The sequence below is a fragment of the Ictidomys tridecemlineatus genome, chromosome 5, assembly GCF_052094955.1.
Source record: "Ictidomys tridecemlineatus isolate mIctTri1 chromosome 5, mIctTri1.hap1, whole genome shotgun sequence".
Taxonomy (NCBI): domain Eukaryota; kingdom Metazoa; phylum Chordata; class Mammalia; order Rodentia; family Sciuridae; genus Ictidomys; species Ictidomys tridecemlineatus.
In genome coordinates, this window is record NC_135481.1 from 142008693 (window position 1) to 142029751 (window position 21059).

Genomic DNA, 21059 nt, shown 5'->3' on the forward strand with positions numbered 1-21059 from the left:
CTGTGTTCCCCCAGCACAATGCTGGGCACATACAAGAAGCTGTTAAATGGATAAATGAGTACATACCATTGCCAAGAGACGGGTCCTCCACTTTCACTGTACCAGGGCCCACGTGCAAGGGAATTTACGAGCATTAGCTCACTGGGTTTCCATAAGGACCTTGGGAGAAATGCAAGGCTCAAAAAGATCCAAGAGAGACCACACAGCCAGTGACAGACAGAGCCAGTTCTGATGCCAAGTCAGCCTGCGCCGAGGGCCACCCCCCCCCCCCCCCGCTCTGCGCCAGTCTCAGGCATGACTGGTGCCCGGCTCTGATGGGCCTCTGCCCAAGTGTTCTGGGAATTATTTCACCCCATAGTTTTGCTCCCTCATTATAAATGAATGTCATTCATTTGTTTTAAGGGCCCTTTCTGTCTTTTATCCTTACAAATTCTGGTTTGCCAAACAAGAACTCCAAGAGTTCTTTTATTTATTTATTTAGTTTTGCCACGCTGGGGTTGAAGGCCAGGCTAGGTAAATGCCCCACCATTGAGCTGCAGCCCCAGCATCCATCCCAGAGTTCTTGCTACATCAGTAAGTCTGGATGGAGTGGGAGAGGTGTCCCACCTCGTGGTGCTAATGCTCTTACCTCCAAGCTCACTGGCCTCCATTTGTCTGGTGGTGAGGAGTCTCCTCAACTCATCCTGCAGAGGAAGAGGAAGACCTTCTCGGGAGTCATTTAGCTCAAGACACTGTGTTCCATATTCACAATGAAATGAAAATTTTCATGTTCATAAGGGCAACTGGTAGTAGCACCGTACTTGAGAAAGAATTTCTGCCCATTAAATTTAGGGTCCTGAAAACATTCCAAACCAAGAATATTTTCTGGCAAGTGCCATACAGGCTTTTCTTCTGATGCTGAACAAGAAACTTTTATCCTTTTTTCCCCTTCTGTGTGCCCTGGCTTCCCCGTGATCTGAGCCCATCAGTGCCAATGGCTCTGCTACCTCCGTGCTGCTCCGGCTGTTACCTCTTGCTTACCATTGAGTGTGGGAGACCCGTCCTACTGCCAGAGTGGGTGCTGGCTAAAATGTGCACGTTCGCTTTGACTTCCAGACTGGTTTCTTCCTTACAAACCCAATTGCCATGTTTTCTCTGGGAGCCTATGGAAGAACAGGGCTCTAGAATTTTCTCCTTCCTACTTCTGGACTTCTTCTTCTGCCTGGACATGTGTAAATGATCATTCTTTGTATTCCTCTTCATACTAGCCTTTCAGTTCAATCCCCAGCCCAGGCTTCCTGCTCCCACTCTGCCCCACTCCATCCGATCTCTCTTGCTTTGGAGTAACACCACTACCCACAGTGAACACTCATGGTAGGCACTTTGCAGTGATCTCCAAGCAACCCTATGTGATAGGCACCCTGTATTTGACAGAGGAGGGAACTGGGGCTTAGAGAGATTAAATGATTTGCCCAAGGTCACACAACTGGAAAGGTGGAGACGGCAGGATATACAGCTTGGCTTAATTACGTTGCTCTTCTTCATGGCATTTAGGGCTAAGAGCAGGAACTTTGAGCAAAACTAATCTAGTTGAACATCTTGCATCTACCTTTGCCAAGGGACCCTGGGCAAGTCAATTCATCTCACAGGAACTGTTTCTTCTATGAAGTGGATCTACATTCATTCCAGAGTCACTGTGTAGATTTTAAGGATGAGATGTGATCACAGCGAGCAGTAAACCTGGCCCCAGAGACGTACATGGTGGTCCCCTCTGCAGGGCTACCACTCTGCTCCTGTGCTATGTGAGCAGGGGACTGGGGGGAGGGTGGCAGCCATAGTCTCCAGTCTCCTAGATGATGTTGCCGGCTGAGAAGGAGTCATCCTGGAACTGAGGCTAGCCCCCAACCTTATCCCAGGAGGCACTTTATGTCCCTCCACCATTTGGCTGTCTGTCTGCAGGATTATGTTCCAGCGTCCACTGTACAAGGGAATCTGGATTTGCTAGGTGCCCCAAATGACTTGTGATAAGGAAAAAAAGTAATTTTAAGAGAGGCAGATGACTCTGGTTGTTATGTTTCTGTATCTTCCACACGTCGTCATGACACTCGAACATACACATTCCTATTCCACACATTAACCGTTAAGGGGACATCTGCCACCAAGTCAACCCTCCACTCCCCCAAAGGAACCAAAGTCTGTTCAGAAACAAACTCCAATTAACAGAAAATAACAAAACAAAAAAACCTCAAACTTTACTTGCATTTAGCCATTAATAAATAATTTACAGTATGTACATGCGGTGACACTCCACACAGGTCGCAGACACATGGACGCAGTGAGGGGTCCCCACTTCCAAGCAGAATGTGATCAAACACAACCAAAATAAAGTGCTTCAACTTTTTACTTCCAACATAGGGATCATCTATAAACCCAGCAGGGAGAGGAAGGGGCTGGGTGAGCCCCTCCTACCAGCCCATGTGGTTTTGGCAGAGGGAGGAGGACCTCTCGGAGGAAGGGGGGAGACGCAGGTTTCGCAGCCTCCTGGCCAGTGTATGAGAGGTCCCTGGGGAGCAGCAGAGGGGCTACTGCAGATGCTGATGGGAGGGGAGTAGGGCTGCAGGGCCACTGGCAGGACTGCCCACTGGGGCCGGCTGCACCTTTGGGAGTGAAGGCCAGCCCTTTGCTGGTCCCTGGGAGCCTCTGGAATAGCAGCAGAGGTGGGAATTGTTCTGGGTTTTTGTGGATGGGTACCCTGGGTTGAAACAAAGGGGGACTCAGGGTTCCCAGTGGCAGGTTTCTTCTGTGGCCACAGGGCTTGGGAAGGAGACCCTGCCCGGAAAGTTCAGGGTTGTGAGGCCTCTAAGACTCTGTTACTCCCCTCAGAATCCAGACGTGGGTGGGCAGGGTGGAAAGTAGGGCTTCTGACCAGCAGCCAGGAGGTTGGTGAGGAGAAAGCAGAGGACGGGGCAGGCCAGCTGGCCCGATCCACTGCGTCTCCTGCCCATGCCCTGGGCTGGAACTCCCCTGCCGAGGAGCTCTTGCATCTGCTGCAGGGGAAGGAACCAAAGTCAAGAGATCTCTCCTCTGTGTAGACGTTTAGAACCAAGCACTTCAATTTCCTAAGCACAGTAGCGAAAGGGCCAAGGGCAGAGCCAGAGAAGGGCACTGGATCCTGTGAGTGGCGTTGCTTAGACCACGTGCTGACATGCATTGATGGTTCAATTGCACGGCTGTCTGGGCAGGCGCCTGGGAACCTGAACCCATGCCCATGGCAGCCCAATGCACACAGTGGTCTCCCTCCAGCTCCCAGGGAGGCTACAGATAGAAAGGCAACAGGAGGGCACAGCTTATTGGCCACAAGGTTACGTCAATTTGCTAAAGATGTTGAACAGCACCCTCTGGGGGCATCCTGACCTTAAGGAGGCCCAGTCTGGGGAAGGAGCCTTGTGCAGCTTGGCTGGGGTGTCCCCGCAGGCTTAGTGTGTGCGAGTGTGCTCATATAAGAGTGTGTGTGTGCGTGCAGTGGGCGCAGGTGGCCCCACGAATCAGCGTGCAGCAGTCAGCCGGGCCTGTTTCAGTGCATTGCAAGGGGCAGAAGGAGCCGACTCTGACTGTTCCCAGTGTCTCTCTGGAGGGGTGGGGTGGGGCTTCAGCCTAAGGGGCTGGGTTTTGCACATTCACACTGCAGGGGTGGGGAGGAGGGGAGCTGCTCTCCCTCTCACACAGCTCTACTGTCACAAACATCACAGCACCTATCACCACAATCTTGTCACGTGCACTAGAGAGAGGGGCCGGGGCCCCACATCCCCCAAGCCCTTGCCAGAGACAGCTCTGAGGAAACCGTCCCATGGGTCACCCGGCCGGCGGCTGCCTCTACTCCTGAGAGTTGCCAGCCCACTGGCCCACAGACAGTGTGCCTGCCAGTCCGCACCCTGTTGGTGTCCCCAGCCCTCGAACTGAGGAGTAGGAGCCCCAAGGCTGGGGGTGGAGTCTGTGCATCCCTCCGCATCCTCATGACGGCTGCCTACCTACCACAACACAGGCAGCAGGGCGAGGAGCGCCAGGGTGCTGAGGAGAGGCTGGGGGGCCAGGGGCTGCCCCGCAGCGGCCACCCCGCCCGGCAGCTCCCGAGTCCTTTCATACAGGTGCAGTTTGTCCTTGTTGGAGTGGAGCATCTTGACGTCCTCCAGGGCGTAGTAGGCGGCCAGCGTGAAGTTCACGTCGCCTGTGGTGAGGAGGTCGAAGACGCAGGCCTGGTAGTACAGGTCCTCCACGGGCAGCTTCTCCTTGCACTTGGCCACGGCCGTCTCATAGGGGAACGTTTCAGGGGCCGCGGGGGCGGGGCTGGCGGCCACTGGCCTGCGGGCGTCGGGGCCCTGGGCGCTGGCCCGGAAGGCCTGGAAGTCGATCTGCTGGTTGAGCGGGCAGCCCCGCAGGCAGAGGTAGAGGCCCTGGCTGTCCCGGTCCTCCACGGCGTTGACCACCTCCTCGGGCATGCGGACCGCGAAGGTCAGGTAGCGGCCCACCTGGCGCACCACGATGGTGGTGCCGATGTACTTGGCCTGGATCTCCACGTGCTGGCCCGACACCTTCTCCGTGATCTTCAAGCTGTTGGCCCCGTGCCTGTCCCCGCCGTTCTTGGAGCCGTCGGCGAAGGCTGCCGGGAGCTCATCCATCTCGGCCTGGTACACCTTCTGGTCCACACATTCTTGGAAGTTCTTGAAGATGATGGTGAGCTGCGGGGAAGCAGGCAGAGGAGAGCGATCAGGCGAGGCCAGAGAAGGCTTGGCTTAAGGTGCTCTGGCCTGAGAGGAGGGTCCCGAGTGCCCCAGGGTTTCACTGACCCTCCCTTTCCCAGGATGGCCACAGCTCAGCTCCACCGGCACTGTGATACTTTTCTTTAAAACAACGGACCTTTTTTCACTTAAAAAAAAAAAAAAGTTTCTCACTAGGTCACTGCCTTAGACAGAAAATCAGTTCATTGACCACATAGAGATGTGAACGAATAAACATAAAAGCTCATTTGAGAGAAAACTCACTCAAAACAAGAAGTCATGAGTCCACTGTGGCAGCTGACAAGTGGCCCCCAAAGCTATAGGCCCCTATTCCCTGTAACCTGCCAGTGTTAGATTTTACGGCAAGAGATACTTGGCAGGTGTGATTCAGTTAAAGACACAGAGATGAAGAATGATCTCTGTGTCATTCTGGATGATCTAGGTGAGTCCTAAATGCAATCACAAGCATTCACACAAAAGTGAGCAGAGGTGATGGGGAAGGAGGACAGGAAGGATGTGTTAGCTTGGAAGAAGAGCCTGGAATGATGTAGGGATAAGCCAAGCAATGCCAGAAGCCACCAAGTAGACTACAAGGATTGCTGACATGAATGAAACTGGAAGAGAAAGAACCACCTTCTCCCACAGCTGCTCTCGGGGCCCAGCTGTTGTGCCACAGGGAGCTCTGGCTGCCTCTAAATGCACTGCCCTCCTGGACCAAGGGAGCTGGAACTTAGAATCCCAGGCTGGAACCAGAGAGGCAGGGCCATGCTGAGTGCCAGGTGGTACTCAGGCCTTTCAGGGCTCCCAGGCCCTGACCTCTCACCCTCAATGCCAAGATGCAGAAAATGGATTTCCCCCTTGGAGTCTCTAGAGGGACCAGCCCTGTTGACAGCTTGATTCAGCCTTGTAAGGCTCATTTTGGACTTCTGCCCTCCAGCATTATAAGGATAAATTTCTGTTGGTTGAAGTCACTTAATGTATGGTAATTCGTTACATTAGCAATAGGAAACTGATATGGCCCACAAACATCATCTTGCATGGAACCTGTGGCACTTGCAGCACACTTCCTGAAAGACTGCGAGTGGCTAAGCTGAACAGCAGATGGATGGAGGAAACCGATGCTCAGAGAAAGAATGAATAGGCAAAATCCACAGAAGCAAGTAGAGGAGGACAAAGGCCACTGTCCCAAGTCTGCTGTAAGGGGTCACATCAAACTAGGCCTTGGAGAAGGGGAGCAGAAACAAGAGGCAAAGATGGAAGATACTGATCAACAAAATGAGACCAAGGCTTCAGGCTGCAGGCACAGCCAGCCAGAGCGAGGAGACCCATTTCCAGTGGAGCCTACAGCTGGAGTGAGCTGCTGGAGCAGAGGAATGGATGGTCCAGTGACCCTGTTAGTAACCTGAGAACCACCTGTACAGATGCACTCACTGGGTCTGGTGTGTGAGTCTCCTGGGGCACTGCAAGGGCAATGACATTACCCTCCATTACAGATGAGGAAACAGGCTCAAAGAGGTACAGTGACTTGCCGGAAGCCACACCGTCAGCAAGAGGCAGAGCTGGAATTAGTTTCTGGATTTGCAGCTTCTGGGCTCTTTTGTGCACAGAGTATGAGGCCAGGGAGAAGGGTCCAAGATAAGCAGCTGGGGAGGGGGGTGCTGAGAGTAGGAGTTTCCTTCTGTCACCCCTGGTAAGGTGTCTGGTTGCTCTTTCCAGGAACAGATAGACTATATGGATTGGAGACATGAGTGAAACTGAGAGAAATAACTCCTTTGGGACTCCCCATGGCTGCTGTCAGGGATCAGCTGTTGTGCCATGGGGAGCTCTGGCTGCCCCTAAAGGCACTGCTCTCTTGGACCGAGAGAGTAGGAACTCGGAATCCCAGCTTGGAGCCAGTGGGATGTGGAGGGCAAGGTGGCATCCTGGCCTTTCAAGGCTCCCAAGACCTATCCTCTCACTCTCAATGCCAAGCCCCAATTCCTTGCCCTCCTACTGGGAAAGGGTTTGCAGGGCGAAGGGACCCAGGCAAATGGAAGGAGATTGCTGATGGCAAATATGGTCTGGCTGTGGCTGGCCTCTACCTGGACACTCTGGGGCAGGGAGTGGTCATTGAAGGGGCATGATGACAGCCTAGGATGGCTCTCAGGGTGGAGGGCAATGCTCAAAAGTACTAAGGGAGTTTCTGGCCTAACAGCAGGTATATGCTGAGGACCTGGCCCCAGAGGACCTGGAAACCAGAGCAAGCCAAAAGTAACCCTAATCAGGGAGAGAAGTTGGGGCATCCAGCAGAAAGACCTCAGCTCAGGCAGGAGAGTCAAAGCCAGATGGGGTCTTCTAGGGCCTGGGGCAAAGTCACAGACCAGGAAGCCTCTGGATGCAACTTTAGATGGCCTGAGGCATAAACAGGAAGAGCCCTGTTGTCCAAGGTCCTGGAGGCCAAGGGAAAGCAGACAGTGGTCTCAGCCTGGGGCAGAGGTTTGAGGCCTGCAGAGTGCCTATTGCTGCAGAATGTTCTAGGCTGAGGAAGCCCACAAGGTGGTGAGGGCCTCTGGAGGTATTCCTGGCTCTGTGCCATCTGTGCTTTGCACGCCCCCACACTGGTGTAAAGTTAAGGATGAAGCAGGAAGTGGTGGCAGCCACAGGGTCTTGAGGAAGACAGAGAAGAGCCTGGGCCAGGTTTTCTGCAGAAGGACCACCTTATATTCTCCCCATTACTTAAAAAGACAGGGCAGGAGGTGCTGTATAAGCTGCAGGCTACAGTGTTGACTTTTAGGATGTCAGACACTTGGGCCTTGCTGGATCCCTTCCTCCGTAAAAAAATATTAAAATTGGCATTTTTCTGAATGCATGATGTAAAGACTCATCAGTTTGGGCTGGATCATAGTTTAAAAGAACTGAAAGGCTCTCCGTGGGTCCCTGAGGGAGTCCAGAGCATTACATCCAGAGACCCTGACTACATAGTTCCTTACCCACGGGACTCATTGCTCCATCTCCCTCTCTGGAGGTCTCGGCCTGATCCTGAGGTGGTGGTGCACTTCTGATCTGCTCTGGGTGGGAGGCCACAGGTGGACAAAGCCTCTCTGGATGCTGTGTGGAGTCCTGAGCTTTGCACTACATGAAATTGCTGCTACTCTCCCCTCTCCGATCTGTGAAGATGGCAACTTCATATGGTTCAACCTCCTGCTTCTTCCCTCTCTCCAGCCAGCTCAGCAGCTCGCCCACTGTGGTGCAGAGGCCGCCTTCAGGGGCGGAGTGGGCCGGCAGGGTGGTCTGGCAGTGGGTGGTCTTGCTACTGGGGGGGAAAGGGGCTCTGGTGTCCCTGCCCGGTGTGCAGGGCCACACAGACACCGGTGGGGGGGGGGCGCCCTGCTTTCCAAGTGCCATCAGTCTCCCTGGAACAGGAAAGGCTGGTTTCTCTCTCCCCACCATCTCTGGCGGAGACAGTCTGCTGGAAGGCTGACAGGCTGCCTGACTCTCCTTGGCACCCGTGCCAGGGACTCAACCACAAGTAACAGCATGAAGGGGGCCTGTCGAAAGCTGGCGGCATGCTGCCAACACAGCCACGGGCGCGACTGCTGCTCTGCCTTGGCTGCCCCCTTCCCAGAGGGGCCCTGGGCTCTCTGCTGAGCCGCTCAGAGCTGCACAGGGCAAAACCTGGGCTTCATCAACACCATGCATGAAGCCAGGGAGCAAAAACATTCAAGACCGCCCCCCCTACACCTCCCCCCCCCAGGGGGGGGCGGGGGCAAGTCACTGACCAAAGAGAGGAATTAGGCCGTGTGACAGATTGGTAAGTGCTGGGGAGAAGGGGGAGGCAGAGGAACCGAGGCCCTCCCTGAGCCTCAGTTTCTCCACCTGTAAAATGGGCATGACTAGCCCAGCTGGGAAGAGAGACACAGAGTCGGGGGCTGGGCACAGAAGGGTGGGAAGCTGCTGACATGTCTTCCCGGGATGGAGAACACAAGATTTCGATTGTCCATGAGAACAGAGGGAGGGGCCAGGTGGATAATGGCAGTGATCATGGGAAAGGAGCACAAAGGTCCTGGGCAAGGGACGATGTGTTTGGGGTCAGGCTTTTTGCACAGAGGAAGGGTTCACAACTGCAAGGCTGTGGGGTCAGAGTAAGGGCCAGGCAGAGGCTGAACAGGCTCTGGGAAGCCAGGGGAGGGGCTGCTGGTATGCAGGGTGGGCAGGTGGCGAATGGCCGAGGGAGGGACAGAGGGGGAAGTAGGTTTCTCTGAGCTTGAGGATCAGGACTCTGGGTGGCCGTGGGTCACAAAAGACCAACAGACCTTGGCCTCCATTCCTCTTTTCAAGGTACCAGATTACCCTGTCTGCCTTCAACGCTGACTCTTCAGTCTCTTCGCCTGGAGGCTCGCTAGCCCTTCAGGGCCAGTTCAGTGGACTGTCTTTCCAGGGCTCTACCTAGGGCTCCGAGGCCCTCAGCCTCCCGCTGTCCCACATACCTCTCCTGGGGGCTGTGGGGAGGGAGGACAGCACTGAGCTTGCAGGCTGGCCCAGGAGAAGGGTGACTGCTTCCTGAATCAATGAGTGAGCAAGCACACACACCTGCGAGGGGGAGGCCTAGGAGAACAGGCAGGGACAGGCCAGCGCGCTGGAAGCCAGCCACTGATGTTTCTCGCCTGGGCACCACAGGCCCCCGGTCTGGCCGGAGTTCTGAGGCTGGCTTGGCCACAGACACTGACGCTGTCACTGTGTGGCCTCCAGCAGAGGCTGGCTGACGGGGCCTCAGAGTGCTCAGCCTGCTGAGATCAAAGGTGACCCAGGCATAGCAGAAGGGCAGGGTTGTCCAGCTCTGCCACACAGCTCCAGGCCCTTCTGGAAACCTCGGGGCTAGCACCAGGAGGGAGATTCTCCCATCCCTGCTTGGGTAGTTCTACGGTGCCCGGCAGAAGCCTGGATTAGAACAGGCGTTTGAGACACGTGGGTTCAGTGAATAAGTGATACACAAGAATGAGCGAAGGAAGCAATGAGCAATCCCTTTGGTTCATGGACAGCACCGCTGCACTCTCAGCTGAGCGCCAAAGGTGGGCCCAGGTTTTCTGAGCCAAGGCATATGACCCAGCAGTACTCAGCCAAGTCTCCTGCTCCACCTTGTCACCCCCAGCCTCCCCGATCGCACACCACAGCCGCTCCCAGCTCTGTGGTTGGCTCTGCTGCCACATTTGGTAGTCACACCACCCTGGGTCAGGAGGGACAGCTGCTTGGGGTCCACATCCCTCTCATACTCTAGACCTCCTCAGATGCCCCCGCCAGACCTCAGGAGCCCGCAGGTTGGAGCAGGGAGGCTGACTCGCCTCCCACAGTATGTTTGTTGCTAGATTTAGAAGCTGCTGCTTCAGGCTCCCAGTCTTCATTTATGTTGGCTCTAGAGAGGGAGGGTGGTGGGTAGGTGAAGGGGCGACTGGGAAGGTGGATGGGTCCTTGACAATGGGCACCCCTGAGCATGCCGAGGAGAGAGTGTGCTGGCCTGGCACCTACAACCTGGTGCCCAGGGCCTTTCTGGGCATCTACTGCTTGTTTCCTACCCAGTGGGAGGGCTCAGAGAGAGACCTCCCCTAGGCAGGCCAGGGCCACCGGCGCAGAGGGAAGTGGCAGGGATGGAGCATTTCCCTGGCTGCCAGGTCACCTCACTGTCCTTTTCTGGGTGTGGCGGGGTGGGAAGAAACAGAAATGCCCTTGTGGGCCAGGCTGGCGCTGCCTGACACGCTGTCTTCCAACAAATTCTTCCTGGGAAAATAGACCCGCTGCCATGTGGCCAACCCGGAAGCCCCAGGGGCCCCTGGCGGACCATGCCAGGAGTGCAAAGAAGCTGGGCACTGAGGAGGGCAGCAGTGTCCTCACCACCTGGACTCTGCAGGCTCACTCTTGAGATCTCACGTCCTGACAAGTATGAGTATGATGTTACCGGAGGCCCTACAAACGTGGTTAGAGAAGGAATCTGGGGTAGACCGGGTGTCTGTCCCCTTGCCTGGGCCATGGGCCATATCCAGGGCTGCCTCTGGTAGTGGCCATACGAGTAAGACTTGCATCTAAGACTACTAGCTCAGTGGTTCCTGCCAACTGCGTTTTAAGTACGGAGGTCACTGTCTCCCAGAGCCTCAGGCTACTGATCTGTAAAATGGAGCTCTACCAGCCAGGTGGCGCTAGCCCCAGGAGGAGGAAAGAGACTGTGGGACTCAGAAAACCTGGGCCCACCTTTAGCTCTCAGCTGAGAGTGCACAAATTCCAGGTCAGCCTGGGAAACTTAGACCCTGTCTCAAAATAAAAATAAAATGAGGGATGGGGATGTAGCTCAGTGGTAGAGTGTCGCGGGGTTCTATCTCCAGTGCTGGAAAAACAAACCAAAAAACAACAAAAAACCAAACAGGCCCCCACCAACCCCAAAACTCTATATACATATGAATGCAGGTTTTACGACCCCAAAATACACATTTCTCAAATCTCTAGTGACCAGAAGTTTAAGAAATACCACACTCTGGGCAAATGCAGATATGGTTCTAGGTTGATTTACCTCATGACAAAGAATCTCTAGAACAGTTCTGAATCACTTCCCATGCACCGACCATAAGAGCACAGTGGTGCTGGAGGGTCTGGGGGCCAAGTGTCTGGATCCTGGTACCAGCGCCGCTACTTCCCCATTCCTTACCTTGCTGGTGGCAGTGGCCGGGGAGCCAGGCAGCACAGGTGTGTTGGTGACCTGCACATTCAGGTAATTATTGTCGATGAGTGGCCAGGCGCCCTGCACCTTGCAGGTCTGGAAGCGGTCTGTGAAAGTCCTGAGGTGCGGGTCCCCGAACAGACCACAGTGCGTGTAGTTGGGGGCGGCTGAGTGCTTGTGGAAGCTCTTCTCGTAGTGGCAGATCTCGGGGCTGTCCGAGCGCTCCTGGCTGTCCCCTGCTGGTGGAAGTGTGCGCAGGCGAGGCTGCGAGGTGGGGCCATCCTTGGAGCAGTTGTGCTGGCTCATGAGGTCCTCTATGCCATGGACTGCGGAGTGGTAGGCCAGGTCACCCCGGCAGGTGCGGGCCGTCCGCCGCGTGCACAGGGCGTAGGTGCGCAGGGCAGCGCAGAACTCAGGGGCGTCGTCAGAGGCCGGGCTGTGGCTGCCGGACGTGGCGCTCCAGAACTCAGAGTTGCACTTGAGGATCTTGCACGGGGAGATGGCTGTGAAAGGGAATAGACAGACCATCAGGGCAGGGCCCAGGGACTCCAGGCCCCTTCTCCCCTGTGTGGCCGGGATGCAGGGAACACACACCCATACTGCATGTTTGCAGATGGTGAGAATTTTCCGCAGGTGCTTGTAAAAGGTGACACCTGCCCTATCTGGCCTTCTGGATTCTCTTGCACAGCCGGTCCAGAGCTGGAACGGCCAGACATGCAGACCTGCATGTTGAAAGAGCAAGTGGGGCACCTCCCAGCTTAGATAGCAGAGGAGTGGTCAGCAATTCCATGCAGCAGGATTGTGGGAACCAACAGGCCATTCTTGGGCCTCTGACACTTGTGTAGACTTTCATGGCTAGCCTCAAGAATTTTGGCATGAAGCAAGAGAAATTTGGCAGGAATTTAGGCTCCACTCTTAAATGTGTCCCTAGTTCTGCCACTGTTGACCTTGTGCAAATTACTTAACTTCTCTGTGCCTCTTTATATTCATCTAGAAAATGGGAAATAGGATTTACAGTGTGAGGTCATTGAGAGTGTTAAATGATTTGTCTCATGCACGGGACTTTGGATGCCACTGGCATATATAGCTAAGCTCAAAGACCACTGGCTGCTATGATTCTATTAGGCCTGATCATTAGCACCTGGCTTCTGTCGTGGTTACTGTAGCTCCCATCTCCATCTTGCAAGTTGGGAGTCTGAGAGTGGAAACCTTGGATCTGCCCTAATTTTTGTGTGTGTGTGTGTGTGTGTGAATCACAAGCTTTGAGACCTTATTAATGATTAGTCAAGATGACCATGCCTAAGAACTGAGGCTTTAACACACCTGAATCTTGAACCTGGACTTGTAGGACTTGCCCTTTCCTGGCCTTCTGTGTTCTTCTGCACAGTCCACAGTGACCACAAGTGGCCAGGCAGGCAGACCTGCAGTAGGTTTGAGGCTTCCATACAGGTCCCAGGACAAAGGGGCTGGTGGATCAGTTGAGAGGCCCGGTCTCTGAGGTCACAGCCCAGTGCTGGGTGAGGTGGCCTTCAGTCATTGCCCCCATCATTCCAAGTTGGGACCCTAACTTAGTCTGTGACCTTGAAAACACCAGTTTGCTTTTCTGTTGCTGGCTTTACTTATAAAATTGAGTTGGACGTAAAAGCAGGAACAAAAATATCCACGAGCAGGCTAATGAAAGAATCCAGGAGCACGCAGCCATCCCAGAGGTGCCCCATGTGATGCCGTCTGCACCAGGTGTCCACCCTCTACTTGGCTGACCCCTCTCCTGGAGCTTCTCCCACCCACCCTTCCAAAGTGGAAATCGCCTGTCCAGGACACACACCGGAGCCCGAGGGCTAGTGCTTTCCTTGTTATAGGCCTTGTCATGGGATCTGTGCTTGCATCATTGTTGATAAACAAGGTCGTTTCAGGTGGTATCTGGGAGAATGTTTTTTCTTTTAATTATTTAAATGAGCACCATTAATTATTTAAATTAACTATTTAAATGACACCAGGAAAATAATTTTGATGGGAAAGCTGTAGCTTTTCCATTTAAGTTGAAGAAGTAGGTTGGCCCAACAGCAGTTAGGTGGAGCCCTCTCTGCAGAGGAGCCCAGGCAGGGTAAGGTGGGCCTGGGGATCTGCACTTGGCTCAAGTCCCCAGGGTCACTTTGGATTGGCCAGGCTTCAGAGTAAGGGCGCATCTTTTGCAATAGTCACAAAGGGCCAATTTAGAAATGGCTTGTCTGGGGTGTGTCCCATTAGGGACACTTCCTCTGGGGTGGGACAGGGGCCAGTGGTGAAGAATCAAGAGTCAGCTCTCCCCAGAAGCAAACAGCAGAAGCATGTGCAGCCGCCTTATCACCAACTTAGAGCCACAGAATGAGGCCCTGCCACTGCGCTCATCCACGAGCCCTTTGCCTGCTCCCTTCCCTTCCCAGAGTCCACCATCCTAGGAGCAGTGTCCTGGCTAAGTGGGCATGGCCGCCTGCCCACCTATTGCTCACAGGTGGTGACAGAGATCACTCTTGCACTGGGGAAATTCAGTGTCACCAAGTTTAGGAGGGTACAGATTTATGACATGGGGCAATGCCCAATAGGAGAATCTCATCAACGTGAGGACCTATTTTGGGAGGCAGCAGTGGGGCCGATAGCCAGGGTAAATCCATCTCTGCCATGCCATTGCTGTGTGACCACAGGCAAACTTACTGACCTCTCTGAGCTACAGAGAAGCATTGGAATCTCTCCACGGGTGCACTGAGGGGGACTAGTGATGAAAGCAGAGTCTGGAGAACTCAGGAAGGAAGCTCCACAAAAAAAGATGTTTTTGTGTTGTTGATTCTGTTCTGTTAAATTTATAGCGGAGGCTGATAGAAATCACGGATAATGTGTACTGAGCATGTGCTATGTGCAGGATGCTGTATGTGTGTCTCTTTTAACCCTATGACAGCCCTGGGACTTAGTATCCCCATTTAGCAGACAAGTACACTGAGGCTTACAGGCATTAAATAGCTCCTCTCCTAGCTTTCTAGATGGAGGGCGGATGCCAACCCAGCTCTCAGGCTCCAAGATGCTTTCCCTCCCAGCCTTCCCAAGCAGCACTAGGTCCTGTGGGGACCACAGGATGAACAAAGACCCAAGTTCTGCTTCCTGCCCTTGAGAGGGCTTACTGGGGAAGGGGCCATGCACCCATGACTCCACTGGGAGAGAGCCTTGGACTGGAAGTGGGGTGGATACAGCAGTGGGGCAGACACACCGGTTGGCCCTCACCTCAGAAGAAATAACCATCAGGACAATAAAGCCCTGAACTCTCTTGGCTGTGTGCAAGTGACAAGTGGCTTTCATATTGCATCTTCACTACTTACCCTAAGCAGAGGACGGGAATTTCTATTATTTGATGGATGTAAGTGCAGAGGACTTGGGGACTGGAGCTAGCCAGGGTCACACAGCCACAGTGCTGTGGTGCTGAGTGGTTTCTATGCTTTTCAAAGTGCAATTGCCATAAGAATCCCTCCCGGAGATACCAGCTGAGAATGACCCAGCTCCCCAAAGGTCCAAAAGCACCACGTGGCTTCTCTTCCCAAGCCTGGTTCTGATGCAGCCACGTGTCAAATCGATTCTGAGCGCTTCCTGAAGAAAGGCCTGCAGGGAGCCCACCATGGGCAGATGCTGCTGTGAAAAGGCCCATCTCTGACTCAGGTGGCTCTCTGGCTGCCGAAAGCGTCCAGGGGACCGTGAGCCAGCCTTGCAAACCTTCCTTGGTGCTTCAGAGGAAACCTAGATGGGGAAACTGGAGCTCAGAGCAGGGGAAGGGGAAGGGGTTACAGGGCTGCTACTGACGTGGCAAGCTGGTACCAGAACTGGGGGTGCCTGTTGCCCTGTGCCTTCTCTTCAGATGGTAACACTGCTCTCTGGGGCTTGTTGGCCTAAAGTAGACATGTTGGGATGTCATTTCCCAGGAACCTCAGAGAGGGTCTTTGGGGTTACCAGGGCTGGACTGTCCCCGTGGGTGGTGAGCTGAGAGGCCCTTGACCCTCACAGAGCTACCCCACTGGCCCATGTCCAGTGTCCTAAATCATCAACTGCAAGTCCGCCAGAGGTCAGGGACCTGAATGTAATCTGGTCCAGCATCAAAAGCAAAAGCTGTGGTGTCACCTGCCAAAGAGATTCCAGAGGGGCTGATTTTTATGTGTATCTTAAAAAAAAAAAAAAAAAAAGGCACAAGACCTTAAATTCAGACAGTAAACCTTGGAATTCTGAAGCAAGTGTCCAAGGAAAGGGGGGGGGGGTGAGTTTGAAACAGATCTTACAGCAACTCAGGAAGCAGCACAAGGAAGCCAGCTTTTCAGCACAAGTTACCCTCAGTGCTTTCAGTAAGGCAGAAGGGAGCTTGCAGCCCTGGAGAGTGGCAGCTGACCAGTCCCACCTGGGCACTGCAAAGGGGAGAGTGGCCCCTTTTAGTCCTGTATCCTCTGGGTGGATCCAAGACAGCCACTATGCATGGAGTGGACCTGATGAGAAGTTTTCCTAAGCTTTCATTTCTACTCCAGCCACTAACTTGTTCTTGGATAGCAGCAGTGCCTCACAGACACTCCAGAAAAAGGCAAAGGTGCCTTGTAGAGCTTATGCCCTTCAAAAACACATTGGTGAGGCATTGTGTACTTTTCATATTTTCATTTGACCCAGGCCTTCTGAACGTCTGGAACTTTTAGGACCAGCTGTTGGACAAACAGGAGAGCCCTGAGACCCTAGATGGGAGACCCACAGAGACAGTGGTCTGGCCCTGCCCAGACTCACCAACAGGAAGCTCTTGAATTTGATCCATTGCCCTGCCCTGCCAGGCAGGGGATGTGGATCAGAGTGAGGCCCAGGCATGCTTAGAGGACAGGGTGGGCTCCCAGACCTCGAAGGGTGCAATGAGCCTTTAGTGCTCAGCTTGGGACCCCAGGCAATCCTATGACCCATTAGTTCTTGACTTGTGCAAAGGAGCCAGAGCTGCTTCTCCTCTGTGTAATCTCATGTACCAACAGCACAAAGGATCACTAGGACCAAACGCAATGTTCACTTTTTAAGGTGCACCACAGAAATCTACAACTTGGGAGCTGGGGAGGATGCCAGAGCTTACCAGTTGCCACCTTCTGTTGTCCCAGAGGCAGGACACTCCCTACAGCACCCTTGCCAGGGCAAGGCTGGGCCCCTTCTGCTCTGGACAGCTCCAGTTCCTTCTCGGGGACTTCCCTAGGGTCTCCATTCTTCTCTAGAGCCACACAGAAAAGGCTAAAATATAATTGCCCTACATTTGTTATTTAATATTTATCAAGACTGCCACTGGGCTTTCCCGCATTACCTTCTCAGGCCTAGTCCTTAAGCTGCTCTTCCTATGGACCTCACTGGGCCATCTGTGCCATCCCAACACCTAACCGGGCTTCCTCTGGCCACCAAGATGCATCCTCCCTATTTGCCTGGGAATCTCCCAAGAATTCGTCCCCCATCTTCGTCCTGGCATATGGTGGCTCCCATACAGCACACTCAAAAGCAACCCTAAGATGATTTGATGCCTCTTTTTACTCTGTTCCCCAACTAGTTCCCTGGGTCTGGGGATGGAGCACGGGCTTGCTCACAGCCCACCTAAGTAAGTGTGCGGAGGTAACACTGGGGAGCTGGGCTCCAGACGGCCTTCCTTGTGGGCTGAGCCACAGCAGAAAGAGAATTCACAGCGCACAGCTTGTTGGATTTCATTTTTTTTTTTCTTTTTAACAGCAGCCCAGTGCCGCTGGGAAGCAGAAAGGCAGAGCGGGGCTCTCGGAACACCAGCTGTACAGACCCAGGCAGGATGAAAATATTTATGCACCAGTGCGGCATTAGCTGCTTTCAGAGTCCTCCTTTGAACTGTTAATCAAGCCCAATCTTTCAGAATAATAGCCTGATTATTACCACGCTGTTTGCATAACAAAGAAGCCCAATAAAACTTATTTTGCTGTTCACGGAGGGGGTGTGAAGGATCAACCCTGAGAAAGGAGTCTTAGGAATGTGGTGAGTCGCTCCAGAGCCTGAGCCCAGGAATAAAGACAATGCAATTTGCCACCAAGAAAAGCCCAATAGACCAATAAATTACCCGCGTGCAAAGGGATTAGATCAGGTTTCAGTTGCAGTGCAGGAGGGGTGGGGTAAGCCGGGAGGGAAGAAAACCTGCTCTCTCTTAAAGCGGTAAGGCTCATTTCAAATAGAGTCCCACGGTCAAGTTGTCTTTATCCAACTCTGTGGCTTGCATAGTAACTGTCTGAATTCATTTGCCAGCTGAAAGCTCTGGACCGTACCATGTGCTGGGAACTGTGATTAATGCTGTTCCTGGAACAAGCCTGTTAGTCTCTGGGCTTAAGCAGACTCAGCCATACCAACTTGTGGAATGCAAAGCAAACGTGTTTCCTCTGACTACATGATTTAAAAATGGAGGTTGCTTTTTGTATGGGGGAAGTAGCATTTCAGTGACAGGTGATACAGGAAAGGAGGACTCTGGAAACAGGAGCCTCCAGAATAACTGAGATAGCCAAGAGGCGAATGCTGGTTGGTCAGAGTGCAGCCAGGGGTTTAGGGATCAGGCATAAAGCAAATGTCACTCAGCCTCAAACTGCCTTCCTCTGCTGGAGGGGCAGGGACTCTGCAAAGCCTGCTTTTCTTTTGTCACCTAGTTCCCTCTTAGATCCTAGTACCCAGCACAAGACAGAGAAATAAAAGCTGGAGGTGGAGAGAAGTGTACCTTCTGCCCAAGGCTGTTCCTGCTCCTTGAGCAATGGCCCTTCTCCCCATCAGCCTCTGGCATTTTTGCACAATGTGCCACTCCCCAAGCACCAAGACAGGCCGGGCAGCCCCTCCTTCAAGTTCCTCTTCTCTTGGTCCCTCTGGCCCCAGAGGTAGAAGCTGCTTCCTGCAACTCCGTGTGCCTCAGTGTTCCTTCTTTGCTTTTCAGACTCATCCAACAGTTCCCTACCCTGGCTTCCCTCTGAAACCCTGGGTGGCTGTTCTTTTCCTGACTGACCTGCCTGCCCAGGGGCTTTGGCCTTTGCCAGTGGATCAGAAGGAGTCCTTGGTGAATTGGTGGTAGGAAAGCGATATGATCATAGTGCAATTTGAGGAAGTGGGGCACTGAAGAGGCCACGGCTTCAGTTAGGAGAGAGGCAGAAGGGAGGGAGCAACTTCCCATAAAGTCACTGCCAGCCTGTGGGGACACCGGCCTCGAGACCTCCCACTTCCCCGCCTCACTGCCCACTTGGAGTGGCAGCGGACCCCAGCTGCCCGCTTGGCAGCATGTCATATCAAAATCCTGAAGGGGGTGAGGGAGCTAGCATAAAGCCAGAGGCCAACTCGCCCACACCTAGCCTGAGCCCCATGCTGTGGCCGCTCCCCACCCTCTCCTTCTGTCCCTTGTCCCACAGCACTGCATCTAGGTGGGGGACAGGAAAGGCCCTACTGTCACCATCTGGTGAACTCTGGCCTGAGCTGTACTCTAGAGTCTCCTTCAGTTGAGGGCTGCCTGAGGCTGCCTGCTGGTGTCCCTCCGGGAGGAACCACATTCCATCCTCCTGGCTGGGGCATCCTCCGGGCTGCTGTAAACATCCAGGTGTTTGGCATCAGATACCGAGAGGAACACACCCAGGACTGACTGCATTTTTTCACCAGGTTCGGCAGAGCTACCTTACTTGACCTATGACAGCCACAGCGGTCTCTTACCTCAAGGACATTCCTCCCCCAGGCCTGCCTAGGAAGGCCTCAAGGAACTGACCTGGCCTGCAGCTCCACCTCAGTGTCTCCCACCCCTTCGATCCACTGGGAATTTCCTAAGGGTTACCTCCAGGGTCTGGCCTACTGGAGAAGGATGGAGGCAAGAGAAAGCTTCAGGAGAAGGAAGCTTGACCCAGGGAGGGAAGGAAGGAGGCCAGGGGTCGTGGAGGGTTGATGCATTGTGGGGTGACTCTGGGTAGAAATGGCTGAGGGCTGCTCTTGGAGCTGAGGCGGGAGGTGCTGCCCCCTTGACACCCCAGCCAGTGTGGCTCTGCCTCAGACTCCACACACACCCAGATGCCATGAGAAACCATGGGAAACCACGCCAAGTGCCAAGGGCAAGGGTACACCTCAGTTTTCTAAATGGGCCAGTTCGTCAGCAGGAGAATGGTTTGAAAGTCTATTTGCTTGCTCCCAGAGGCCACAGGCAGTCTGTCAGTCAAGAGGCTGAGCACTTCACTGGGCAAGAGGGACCCACGGTGGGCCAGGGCCAGGGCCAGGGCCAGGATTCATGCCAGCAGCATCTTGCCTTAAAACATAGGCTCAAGCTACCCCAGGTGCTTCAAGGAGGGTAGTTATAGACAATAATGTAACTTCCCAAATGTCAATAAAGCTTGTAGGTGAGTGATTTGGTCTTCCTATTTTGAGGCATAACCCCTTTTCTTGCCTCTAGGGCTGGTACCAGAGATGATGAACCTGGCCCTGGCTCCAGCAACCCTGGGTTCATTTGCTTAGCCACAGGACAAAATGCATTCAAAGTGGCTGTCCCCTCTCCCTGCCATTCTCCGGGAGGTCCTCCTCCTTAGCCTTCCTCATGCACTGGAAGGGCAAAGGCACTTGGCTGGGCCCAATACCAGCTGGCACACACACCGGGGCTAGTAAGCCTGTGTTGGTGGGACATTCCTCAGCAGACAGCCATAATAGGTGTCTGAGTATCCTGACTGCTCGGCTGAACTGGTACATGAAATGAATACAGAAGCAAAACCCAGTGGGCATAAATCTGACTTGGGAAAATGCGCACAATGACGGCCCTGCCAGTTTTTCTTCTTCCTGATGACTGGCTGCCATGTTCTTCTTTGGAATGCTTAGCCAGATGGACAGAAAGCAGAGTGGGCTTCTGGGAAGAGGCAAAAGCACTTGGTCCATGGGAAATGTGGACACCTTTCATTCCACTATTCAATTATATCCCCAAAGTTTACTTCTCACCCCTGACTTTTAAAGCCTCATATGCTACATAGTACAGTCTAATACACTAGACAGAAAATTTAATCTGGTATATGAGGAAAAAACAGGAGTACAGATTCTACTTCTGGCTCAGCTGGGTAACAAGCTGTGTGTGTAACATCAGGCACTCTCTGACCCTCTGTTTCCTCATTCGTAAAATGAGAATGATGATCTTTATGGGGATGTGCTTAAAGCATCTAGCAGAGTACCTGGCACATTGTGACCACTCAATCAATAGAAGAGCTTTTAAAATTATTATTCTCCTTCAAACGATCATACTTTGGAGAGAACAACGTGAAAGGTATTATGTCTTAAAGAAATTTTGTGAAATGTTAATTAATGATGATTGTGAGATGTTGGACTGTGGGTTATTTTTTTTTTTTTAATTTGTGCTTTTTGGTATTTAGATTTAAAAGTGAGATTATTCTGGAAAAACAATAATATTGTAGTCTTTGTCCTTTGAGCAAAAACAAACAAATAAACAAACACATAAAATCAGCCTGAGCATGAAAAATCCAAGGGCCCTGTAGTTCCCAAGACTGTGCTAGCTATGCCCGGGAGGGGAGGGAAGGGATAGAGAGAAGCAGAAAATAAGGCTCTTGCCCTTATAAACAGAACTGATGACTGAGAAGAACACA

At 53.2% G+C, this 21059-nt stretch overlaps 1 protein-coding gene across 3 annotated transcripts in view; it reads right to left on the reverse strand.

The window, feature by feature from the left end:
• Positions 1 to 2206: 2206 nt before the first annotated feature.
• The window catches only part of Rgma (repulsive guidance molecule BMP co-receptor a), a 39920-nt gene continuing 21067 nt past the window's right edge, over positions 2207 to 21059 (reverse strand). For all 3 annotated transcript variants that reach the window (XM_005320108.5, XM_040276343.2, XM_078051222.1), the window contains exons 3-4: positions 11425 to 11939; positions 2207 to 4715 (exon numbers count right to left, since the gene is read on the reverse strand). In XM_005320108.5, coding sequence (XP_005320165.1) covers positions 4008 to 4715; positions 11425 to 11939 — 1223 coding nt within the window. In that variant the 3' untranslated portion in view covers positions 2207 to 4007. The remainder of the gene's footprint in view (positions 4716 to 11424; positions 11940 to 21059) is intronic.